This window comes from Lepidochelys kempii, chromosome 2 (genome assembly GCF_965140285.1).
Source record: "Lepidochelys kempii isolate rLepKem1 chromosome 2, rLepKem1.hap1, whole genome shotgun sequence".
NCBI lineage: Eukaryota > Metazoa > Chordata > Testudines > Cheloniidae > Lepidochelys > Lepidochelys kempii.
In genome coordinates this window covers 400,912-413,189 of record NC_136381.1, presented here as the reverse complement: position 1 = coordinate 413,189, position 12,278 = coordinate 400,912, and the positions used below count along the sequence as shown (strand labels likewise).

Genomic DNA, 12,278 nt, shown 5'->3' with positions numbered 1-12,278 from the left:
CAGCCATGTCCCTGGTGCTGGGGCAGGCAACTGGAGAGAATGATCGGTGCCTGATGCTCACTGCCCTCTGCTCTTTTCTCTTCCAGTCACCCGAAGCAGCTGGCAATCTCAGATACGTGGATGACACAAATAGCACAGGTAAGTTACTGACCTAGTAATAGGGAGCCATACAACCCCCACCTCCCCCACATCAACCCTCCTAGCCACAGTACTGGGGAGTCCACAGAGCACTGACGAATCCAGTTTGTTCTGTTGTCTGAAGCAATCTCCTGTTTCTGTCCCATTCTAGATTGAACTCTCCAGTCCAGCAGCACTGAATTGTGGGTAGGATTTTTCTGCATTGTGGCTGGATGATGACTGATTTGCTGGGAGTAGTGTGTAGTGAGCATGCCTCCGTTTGTTCCTGGCCTCTGTCCTGAGGCAAAGGGTGGGAGGGTCTGGCCTCCTGCAGCTGACTTTGGTGTGCAGTGTGCATGCCCCAGTATGTCCCCTGGGACTGTCCTAGGTGGGAGTGGAGAGCCTGGCTGCCTGCAGCTGGGAATGGGAGGTATGTGGTGGGTTGCAGGGCTTGAGAACATTTGAGCACTTGAGAACCAGGGTTCTTCTTCGAGTCTGTGTGCATGTACATGGACCACATGCACATGGACTCAGAGTCTTTGGCCAGCATGCACCCTGCATGGTTTTTTTTCATTTCATTTTCACAAAAAAACTTTTGCTTTTGTGGTGCCTCGCACCAGTGGTGGTCTCAGAGTATCACAGCTTTAAGCCCTGTCTACCACGCGGTGCACTTACTCCCCATGATTGAGCACAGTTGGTGTCTTCAGTCTGGGTGACAGCCGTGTCCCAGACCAGTGCTCGGTGGCTTGGCCGTTCTCCCCCAGGGCTCGTTTTTCCTGTGACAGCCAACTAAAACACTTCCTCCTGATGTGGTCCATTAGAGGAGCACTGGATCCCAAAGGAAGTCCCTCTGACTAAGAAAGGCACCCTCTCCTCACAGGTCCCCTTCAGTCAGTGTCCTGTAATTAGGGATTCGACTCCTAAGGCCAGATGCACACTGTCACTCTCACACAGGTATAACTTATGTCGCTCAGAGGCGTGAATAAGATGCCCCCTGAGTGACGTAAGTCACACCAACCTAAGCACCAGTGTGGACAGCGCTGCCTCTCCCAGAGACGGATTTATTGTGCCAATGGGAGCGTAATCAGACACGCTACTGCGGCATAGCTGTGTTGGGCAGCTGCGTGCTGTAGTTCCTCTAGTGTAGACTAACCCAAAGACTGCCAGGCCTAAGTGCCTGCAGCCCCCTGTGTTGACATTTGTCCGTTCCTTAAGGCAAGTTTGGCACTGGCAGGGAGCCTGGCACTGAAGCCTGGCACTACCTCCACCTTGAGGAAGGGCAGATTGGAGCTCCATTCCCGGGGAGGCTCTTGGCACCCAGAATAGGATAGGGCAGAGAGACCACAGAAGAGCCATAGCACTGTCTATCCAAAATTGTCAGGCCTTGGGCTTAATCATGCTGAAAAGTCTAAAATGACTGAGTCCTTCAACTGCTCAGATCTGAGGGAAATGAAATCCACCCCAGCACTGAAGCCTGGTACCAATTAACTCTCCTTGTTGCCAAGTGGTCAGTCGCAAAATTGGCACCCACAGTGGAGTCCTTGACAGGTCTGGCAGATGTAACGCACGTGTTGAGCCCTCCATACCAACGGCAGTCCCAATATGTCAGGTGCCACAATACCTGATCCTACTGCCAACAACCTCTCACCCTTGCTTAGAGAGCTCGACACCGCCTGTAGAGCATGACCAGTTCTTGTCTCCTGCCCATTCCTTTTCCCCTGAATTAAGCAGGGAACCATCACCAATTCCTTGCCTGCTGGCTAGACCTACATCATCCTCTCATTCTCCACTCCCTGATCACAGAGAACCCCTCCTAAATATCTCCCGCTCATTCTACCTTCTCCATGAGCTTTCTTAGTCTTCTCCATGAGCTCCATCTCCTCCATGGTCTTACCCATTCAGTTTCCACCTGGGCCTTATTGGGTGTTTTGGGACCCCCCTTCTAAGCCCTCTTGAACTTGTTCACCTTCCTGTTCTTCTTTAAAGAACTCAGATCTAATTCACTAACTAGGTCTGTCCCTTGTCCGCCCAGTGATATGGGTCTCCATAGAGAGCGAGAACCAGAACAGGAGGAGGATGAAGATAGAGAGCAAAACAGGGAAGAGGATGTTACTCTGGGAGCCTCAGGAGCTTCCTAACCGTTTCCCTCCCATGTCTTCGAAAAGCCCTATCATCACTGGACAAAGCAGTGACATCCACCCCAATTCCTGCCTCAGATGACTTCCAGGCTAGGTTTGCTGTGAAGTATATCAGACTGATTAGATTCGTAGACTCATAGACTTTAAGGTCAGAGGGGACCATCATGTTCATCAAATCTGACCTCCTGCACATTGCAGGCCACAGAATCTCACCCATGCACTTCTGAAATAGACCCCTAACCTCTAGCAGAGTTACTGAAGACCTCAAATCGTGATTTACAGACTTAAAGTTACAGAGAATTCAGCATTTACACTAGTTTAAATTTACAAGTGACCCATGCTGCAGAGGAAGGTGAACCCCCCCTCGCCCTCTCCGCAGGGTCTCAGCCAATCTGACCTGGGGGGAAATTCCTTTCTGACCACAAATATGGTGATCAGTTAAACCCTGAGCATGTGGGCAAGACCCACAGCCAGACACCTGGGAAAGAATTCTCCGTAATAACTTAAAGGTCCATCCAGCCCAGCATCCTGTCTAATGACAGTGGCCAATGCCAGGTGCCCCAGAGGGAGTGAACCTAACAGGTAATGATCAAGTGATCTCTCTCCTGCCATCCATCTCCATCCTCTGACAAACAGAGGCTAGGGACACCATTCCTTACCCATCCTGGCCAATAGCCATTAGTGGACTTAACCTCCATGAATTTATCCATTTCTCTTTTAAACCCTGTTATAGTCCTAGCCTTCACAACCTCCTCAGGCAAGGAGTTCCACAGGTTGACTGTGCTGTATGAAGAAGAACTTCCTTTTATTTGTTTTAAACCTGCTGCCCATTAATTTCATTTGGTGGCCCCTAGTTCTTGTGTTATGGGAACAAGTAAATAACTTTTCCTTATTCACTTTCTCCACACCACTCATGATTTTATAGACCTCTATCATATTCCCCCTTAGTCTCCTCTTTTCCAAGCTGAAAAGTCCTAGCCTCTTTAATCTGTCCTCATATGGGACCCGTTCCAAACTCCTGTGGTGGAAAATTAACCACGCGTTGTGTTTGGATCAGAACAGGCCTGAGGCTCCTTTATTGATTACAAGCGCAGGGTAGATAACAGCTCGAAGTAGCTGCCCCCTGATGCAAAGCACACACAGCTTTTTAAAGCTTAAAACCACAGACAAATTACACATACTTCCATATTAATTACCTTATTTTGAATACATTGCAAAATTAACACTGGTCAAAAGCAAAAACAAGCGTCTCCCCCACTAGGCCCCTCTTGTTATTCACTGTCCGTTCTTTTGCAGTCAGCTACCTTTCTAACACAGCTGTTGCAGCTATATATTTCATAAGCTTGACTACCGCAAATTTGTTCTGTTCCCAAACCACAATTGGTCAAGCACACTTGCACCAGCTGCGTTTTCCCTTGTTTGGTATATAATGTAAGCTTTTAACAGTTGCTTTGCCTTATTTGGAGTACAGCAAAACAAGCTTTTCCTGTTATTGACAGGTTTGTTCTTTTGCAGTTAATGGTCTTTCCTAATTTCTAGCTGCTATGGTTACATTTCTTAAGCCATGCTGTTGTAACTGCCCTACAATGGAATTTTCCTCACCCTCTTCTTATGCTCTGTATACACAGTTAGCTTGACCAAAGTTTTAGGCCTATAAGTTTAGGCATGCTAGATCTTTCCTGCACACCCCTAATCATTTTAGTTGCCCTTCTCTGAAACTTTTCTAATGCCAGTATATTTTTTTTTGTGATGAGGAGACCACATCTGTACACAGTATTCAAGATTTGGGTGTACCATGGATTTATATAAGGGCAATAAGATATTCTCCGTCTTATTCTCTATCCCTTTTTTAATGATTCCTAACATCCTGTTCGCTTTTTTGACTGCCGCTGCACACTGCATGGACGTCTTCAGAGAACTATCCACGATGACTCCTCTGATGGTTAGAAACCTTCATCTAATTTGAAGCCTAAACTTGTTGATGGCCAGTTTATATCCATTTGTTCTAATGTCCACGTTGGCACTTAACTTACATAACTCCTCTCCCGCCTTGATATTTATCCCTCTGATTATTTATAGAGAGCAACCATATGTCCCCTCAGCCTTCTTTTGGTTAGGCTAAACAAGTCAAGCTCTTTGAGTCTTCTCTCATAAGACACATTTTCCATTCCTCAGATCATCCTAGTAGCCCTTCTCTGCACCTGTTCCAGTTTGAATTTATCTTTTTCAAACATGGGAGACCAGAACTGCACACAGTATTTCAGATGAGGTCTCACCAGTGCCTTGTATAACGGTACTAACACCTCCTTATCTCTACTGGAAATACCTCACCTGATGCATCCTAGGACTGCATTAGCCTTTTTCACAGCTGCATCACATTGCTGGTTCATAGTCATCCTGTGATCAACCAATACACCCAGATTTTTCTTCTCCTCTGTCACTTCCAACTGATACAGCCGCGGCTTATAGCAAAAATTCTTGTTGTTAGTCCCTAAATGTATGACTTTGCACTTTGCACTATTAAATTTCATCCCATTTCTATTATTCCAGTTTACAAGGTCATTCAGATCATCTTGTATGATGATGAGCTACCCATTATATAGGAGAAAGCTCACAAACTTTTCAATATTCTCCATCTGACTTTCCCATGCAATTGGCAATGCTAATCCGTAAAGGGACATTAATCATTCATTCATAGATTCACAGAGCCTGTGAAAGGCCTTTCGAAGATTCTAGCCTTCTCAGTTCTCTCAAATATTGTAGCTATGAAGAGGTATCAAATCCCTCAGAAAGGGTTTAAGAATTTCTACTCCCATCCATGCCCATGGTCCTTAATGAGTTCTGTAGTTGAGGAAAAATACAAATAGGCTGAAAAATTCAGTCATTTCCAAAGATATAAGGACCCCAAGAGACGTAACCTCTTAGGCAGGACCTCTTTGGCTTCTCTCCAACTAAGGATAGACAATTCTTCTCCATCCATCAGCTCAGCAGCGACAATGGGTCTGAATGAAATCTTTCCATCACTTTTCATTTTGCACAGCTTTGTTCATCTTTAAACCTTTTTGTTCCATGTCATTCTTCACCAAGTCTATCGAATGCATCCACAGTCTTCTTCTATTTCTTGGTTCAAATTTCATGTCCCACCTATTTTGAGAGTTATGGAGGATGTGTGGGGCAAAACAATTGAGATCCGCCCTATATCACCCAAAAACCTCTTAGTCATGGGGACCTTAAATTCTATGTTAAAAAGTATGAGAACAGGAGGGCAAGTGACTTGGTTTCATGTTCTCTATGTATATAAATCTCCCCACTGTATTTTCCACTGAATGCATCCGATGAAGTGAGCTGTAGCTCACAAAAGCTTATGCTCAAATAAATTTGTTAGTCTCTAAGGTGTTAGTTTCTAAGCCTCATCCACCTCATCCCCCTGGTCCGGTGGTCTATAGCAGACTCCCACCACTACATCACTCTTGTTGCTCACACTTCTAAAGTTAATCATAGAATCATAGAATATCAGGGTTGGAAGGGACCCCAGAAGGTCATCTAGTCCAACCCCCTGCTCAAAGCAGGACCAATTCCCAGTTAAATCATCCCAGCCAGGGCTTTGTCAAGCCTGACCTTAAAAACCTCTAAGGAAGGAGATTCTACCACCTCCCTAGGTAACGCATTCCAGTGTTTCACCACCCTCTTAGTGAAAAAGCTTTTCCTAATATCCAATCTAAACCTCCCCCACTGCAACTTGAGACCATTACTCCTCGTTCTGTCATCTGCTACCATTGAGAACAGTCTAGAGCCACCCTCTTTGGAACCCCCTTTCAGGTAGTTGAAAGCAGCTATCAAATCCCCCCTCATTCTTCTCTTCTGCAGGCTAAACAATCCCAGCTCCCTCAGCCTCTCCTCATAAGTCATGTGTTCCAGTCCCCTAATCATTTTTGTTGCCCTTCGCTGGACTCTCTCCAATTTATCCACATCCTTCTTGAAGTGTGGGGCCCAAAACTGGACACAGTACTCCAGATGAGGCCTCACCAATGTTGAATAGAGGGGAACGATCACGTCCCTCGATCTGCTCGCTATGCCCCTACTTATACATCCCAAAATGCCATTGGCCTTCTTGGCAACAAGGGCACACTGCTAACTCATATCCAGCTTCTCGTCCACTGTCACCCCTAGGTCCTTTTCCGCAGAACTGCTGCCTAGCCATTCGGTCCCTAGTCTGTAGCTGTGCATTGGGTTCTTCCGTCCTAAGTGCAGGACCCTGCACTTATCCTTATTGAACCTCATCAGATTTCTTTTGGCCCAATCCTCCAATTTGTCTAGGTCTTTCTGTATCCTATCCCTCCCCTCCAGCGTATCTACCACTCCTCCCAGTTTAGTATCATCCGCAAATTTGCTGAGAGTGCAATCCACACCATCCTCCAGATCATTTATGAAGATATTGAACAAAACCGGCCCCAGGACTGACCCTTGGGGTACTCCACTTGATACCGGCTGCCAACTAGATATGGAGCCATTGATCACTACCCGTTGAGCCCGACAATCTAGCCAGCTTTCTACCCACCTTGTAGTGCATTCATCCAGCCCATACTTCCTTAACTTGCTGACAAGAATACTGTGGGAGACCGTGTCAAAAGCTTTGCTAAAGTCAAGAAACAATACATCCACTGCTTTCCCTTCATCCACAGAACCAGTAATCTCATCATAAAAGGCGATTAGATTAGTCAGGCATGACCTTCCCTTGGTGAATCCATGCTGGCTGTTCCTGATCACTTTCCTCTCATGCAAGTGCTTCAGGATTGATTCTTTGAGGACCTGCTCCATGATTTTTCCAGGGACTGAAGTGAGGCTGACTGGCCTGTAGTTCCCAGGATCCTCCTTCTTCCCTTTTTTAAAGATTGGCACTACATTAGCCTTTTTCCAGTCATCCGGGACTTCCCCGGTTCGCCACGAGTTTTCAAAGATAATGGCCAATGGCTCTGCAATCACAGCCACCAATTCCTTCAGCACTCTCGGATGCAACTCGTCCGGCCCCATGGACTTGTGCACGTCCAGCTTTTCTAAATAGTCCCTAACCACCTCTATCTCCACAGAGGGCTGGCCATCTCTTCCCCATTTTGTGATGCCCAGCGCAGCAGTCTGGGAGCTGACCTTGTTAGTGAAAACAGAGGCAAAAAAAGCATTGAGTACATTAGCTTTTTCCACATCCTCTGTCACTAGGTTGCCTCCCTCATTCAGTAAGGGGCCCACACATTCCTTGGCTTTCTTCTTGTTGCCCACACATTCCTTGGCTTTCTTCTTGTTGCCAACATACCATACCATATCCTCATCCACCTCATCCCCCTGGTCCGGTGATCTATAGCAGACTCCCACCACTACATCACCCTTGTTGCACACACTTCTAAACTTAATCCAGAGACACTCAGGTTTTTCTGCAGTTTCATACCGGAGCTCGGAGCAGTCATACTGCTCCCTTACATACAGTGCTACTCCCCCACCTTTTCTGTCCTGCCTGTTCTTCCTGAACAGTTTATAACCATCCATGACAGTACTCCAGTCATGTGAGTTATCCCACCAAGTCTCTGTTATTCCAATCACATCTTAATTCCTTGACTGTGTCTGAGCTATTGAAGTCCTCAAATCATGGTTTAAAGACTTCAAGGTGCAGAGAATCCTCCAGCAAGTGACCTGTGCCCCATGCTACAGAGGAAGGCAAAAAACCTCCAGGGCCTCTGCCAATCTGCCCTGGAGGAAAATTCCTTTCCAACCCCAAATATGGCGATCAGCTGAACCCAGAGCATGTGGGCAAGATTCACCAGCCAGATACCCAGGAAAGAATTCTCTGTAGTAACTCAGATCCCACCCCATCTAACATCCCATCACAGGCCATTGGGCCTATTTACCATGAATAGTTAAAGATCAGTTAATTGCCAAAATCATGTTATCCCATCATACCATCTCCTCCATAAACTTATCGAGTTTAATCTTGAAGCCAGATATGTCTTTTGCCCCCACTGCTTCCCTTGGAAGGCAATTCCAGAACTTCACTCCTCTGATGGTTAGAAATCTTCATCTAATTTCAAGTCTAAACTTCCCGATGGCCAGTTTGTATCCATTTGTTATTGTGTCCACATTGGTACTGAGCTTAAATAATTCATCTCCCTCTCCGGTATTTATCCCTCTGATATATTTATAGAGAGCAATCATATCTCCCCTCAACCTTCTTTTGGTTAGGCTAAACAAGTCAAGCTCTTTGAGTCTTCTCTCAGACACATTTTCCATTCCTCGGATCATCCTAGTAGCCCTTCTCTGCACCTGTTCCAGTTTGAATTCATCCTTCTTAAACATGGGAGGCCAGAACTGCACACAATATTCCAGATGAGGTCTCACCAGTGCCTTGTATAATGGTACTAACACCTCCTTATCTCTACTGGAAATATCTCACCTGATGCATTCCAAGACCGCATTAGCTTCTTTCACGGCCATATCAAATTGGCAGCTCATAGTCATGCTGTGATCAACCAATACTCTGAGGTCCTTCTCCTTCTCTGTTACTTCCAGGTGATGCGTCTCCAGTTTATAACAGAAATTCTTGTTATTAATCCCTAAATGCATGACCTTGCACTTGTCACTATTAAATTTCATCCTATTACTATTACTCCAGTTTACAAAGTCATCCAGATCCTTCTGTAGGATATCCCGGTCCTTCTCTGCATTGGCAATACCTCCCAGCTTTGTATCATCCGCAAACTTTATTAGCACACTCCCACTTTTTGTGCTGAGGTCAGTAATAAAAATATTAAATAAGATTGGTCCCAAAACCGATCCCTGAGGAACCCCACTGGTAACCTCCCTCCAATCTGACAGTTCACCTTTCAGTAGGACCCATTGTAGTCTCCCCTTTAACCAATTCCTTATCCACCTTTCAATTTTCCTATTGATCCCCATCTTATCCAATTTAACTAATAATTCCCCATGTGGCACGGTATCAAACGCCTTACTGAAATCGAGGTAAATTAGATCCACTGCGTTCCCTTTGTCTAAAAAACCTGTTACCTCCTCAAAGGAGGAGATCAGGTTGGTTTGGCACGATCTGCCTGTTTTAAAATCATGTTGTATTTTGTCCCATTTACCATTGACCTCAATGTCCTTAACTACTTTCTCCTTCAAAATTTTTTCCAAGACCTTGCATACTACAAATGTCAAACTAACAGGCCTGTAGTTACCCAGATCGCTTTTTTTTCCTTTCTTAAAAATAGGAACTATGTTAGCAATTCTCCAGTCATACGGTACAACCCCTGAGTTTACAGATTCATTAAAACTTCTTGCTAATGGGCTTGCAATTCCATGTGCCAATTCCTTTAATATTCTTGGATGAAGATTATCTGGGCCCCCCGATTTAATCCCATTAAGCTGTTCGAGTTTCGCTTCTACTTCAGATATGGTAATATCTACCTCCATATCCTCATTCCCATTTGTCATGCTACCATTATCCCTAAGATCCTCATTAGCCTTATTAAAGACTGAGGCAAAGTATTTGTTTAGATACTGGGCCATGCCTAGATTATCCTTAACCTTCACTCCATCCTCAGTGTTTAGTGGTCCCACTTCTTCTTTCTTTGTTTTCTTCTTATTTATATGGCTATAGAACCTTTTACTATTGGTTTTAATTCCCTTTGCAGGGTCCAACTCTACTTGACTTTTAGCCTTTCTCACTTTATCCCTACATGTTCTGACCTCAAAAAGGTAGCTTTCCTTGCTGATCCCTATCATCTTCCACTCCCTGTATGCTTTCTGCTTTTTCTTGATCGCCTCTCTGAGATGCTTGCTCCTCCAGCTTGTCTACAACTCCTGCCGATGAACTTTTTCCCCTTTCTTGGGATGCAGGCTTCCAACAACTTCTGCAGCTTTGACTTGAAGTAATCCCAGGCCTCCTCTGCCTTTAGATCCACAAGATTTTCAGTCCAATCCACTTCCCTAACCAATTTCCTTAATTTTTTAAAGTCAGCCCTTTTGAAATCAAAAACCCTAGTCACAGATCTGTTTTTGTTTATCCTTCCATTTAGTTTGAACTGAATTAGCTCATGATCACTTGAACCAAGGTTGTCCCCTACAACCATTTATTCTATGAGGTCCTCACTACTCACCAAAACCAAATCTCAAATGGCATCCCCTCTTATCGGTTCAGCAACTACTAATCATCCACTGTAACCAGAAGCTGGAGATGAGTTAGCAGTGTGCCCTTGTTGCCAAGAAGGCTAACAGCATATTGGGCAGTATTAGTAGGAGCCTTGGCAGCAGATTGAGGGAAGTGATCGTTCCCCTCTATTCGGCACTGGTGAGGCCACATCTGGAGTATTGGTCTAGTTTTGGGGCCCCCCACTACAGAAGGGATGTGGACAAATTGGAGAGTCCAGCAGAGGGCAATGAAAATGATTAAGGGGTGGGGGCACATGACTTCCAAGGAGAGGCTGAGGGAACTGGGCTTGTTTAGTCCGCAGAAGAGAAGAGTGAGGGAGGATTTGATAGCAGCCTTCAACTACCTTAAGGGAGGTTCCAAGGAGGATGGAGCTCGGCTGTTCTCAGTGGTGGCAGATGACAGAACAAGGAGCAATGGTCTCAAGTTGCAGTGGGGGAGGTCTAGGTTAGATATTAGGAAACACTATTTCACTAGGAGGGTGGTGAAGCACTGGAATGGCTTCCCTCGGGAGATGATGGAATCTCCATCCTTAGAGGTTTTTAAGACCTAGCTTGACAAAGCCCTGGCTGGGATGATTTAGTTGGGGATTGGTCCTGCTTTGAGCAGGGAGTTGGACTAGATGACCCCCTGAGGTCCCTTCCAACCCTGATATTCTATGATTCTTCCTAGCAATCCTTCTTCTTGGAATAATATCCCATTGTTGAAGAATTCAGAGCCCTCTCTCCGACACCACCTGCGTATGCACGCATTTACTTCCACAATTCGATGGTCCCTACCTGGGCCTTTTCCTTCAACAGGGAGGATGGACGAGAACACAACTTGCGCCTCCAACTCCTTTATCCTTCTTCCTAGAGCCACATAGTCTGCAGTGAGACGCTCAAGGTCATTCTTGGAAGTATCATTTGTGCCCACGTGGAGAAGTAGGAAAGGGTAGCAGTCTGAGGGCTTGATCAGTCTCCGCAGACAGTCCGTCACATCCTGGATTCTAGCTCCCTCCTACCATTCCTTAGAATCATGAACTCTGTCATATTATGATCACTTTCACCCAAACAGCCTTCCACCTTAGAATTCTCAACCAGTTCTTCCCTATGTGCCAGAATCAAATCCAGAACAGCCTCTCCCCTAGTCGCTTTCTCCACCTTCAGTAATAAAAAGTTGTCTCCAGAGCATTACAAGAACTTGCTGGATGATCTGTGCCCTGCTGTGTTGTTTTCCCAACAGCTGTCTGTATAGCTGAAGGTCCCCCATCACCACCAAGCCCTGTGCTTCGGATGGTTTTGTTAGTTATTCCAAACTAAGAGCTCTCAGTCTGGGGAATCTTCCCCAGGGAAGGAGTGGGAATCCCATCCTGGGACATTTAAAACTATGTGGGCAGAGCCCTGATTATAGAGAACATGCAACTACACGTTAGGAGGCTTATTCCTTCACCCACTTACTTCCCTGGTCCTTCTCGCATGAACAGAGAGCAACAATACCCGAAGTCCAAAGGTGCAAACAATTCGATGTTTATTGGGGTGAACTTCCAGCAAGCATGATTCCAGTTTCCTTCCTTAGTATCCTCCTTCCCAGCTCTGACACCACAGAGCCTTACACCTGTGTCCCTGTTTCCATTCCTACCTTTAGCCAAACATGATTCCAACTTCCTTACTCCCATTCCCTGTTCCCATTTCCCCCTTTAGCAAAACATGATTCCAATTTTCTTACCCCCATTCCCTGTTCCCATCTCCCTTACCCACATGCCCATGCCCATGCCCACCCCCACCCACTCACTTCCTCTTTGACTACAGATTATATAATAAAACTTGAGTTCTGCTTAGCTATACCTTAAC

At 45.6% G+C, this 12,278-nt stretch overlaps 1 protein-coding gene across 27 annotated transcripts in view; it reads left to right on the top strand.

Moving 5' to 3' along the window:
• The window catches only part of SCRIB (scribble planar cell polarity protein), a 239,190-nt gene that overhangs the window by 221,697 nt on the left and 5,215 nt on the right, over positions 1-12,278 (top strand). For 22 of the 27 annotated variants that reach the window (XM_078851362.1, XM_078851365.1, XM_078851361.1 and 19 more), the window contains one exon: positions 87-138. The exons of 2 other annotated variants lie outside the window; for them this stretch is intronic. In XM_078851362.1, the coding sequence (XP_078707488.1) occupies positions 87-138 (52 nt within the window). Of the gene's footprint in view, positions 1-86; positions 139-289; positions 325-12,278 lie in introns of all 27 variants that reach the window. 3 more of the 27 variants (XM_078851373.1, XM_078851367.1, XM_078851368.1) reach the window with 2 other exon arrangements.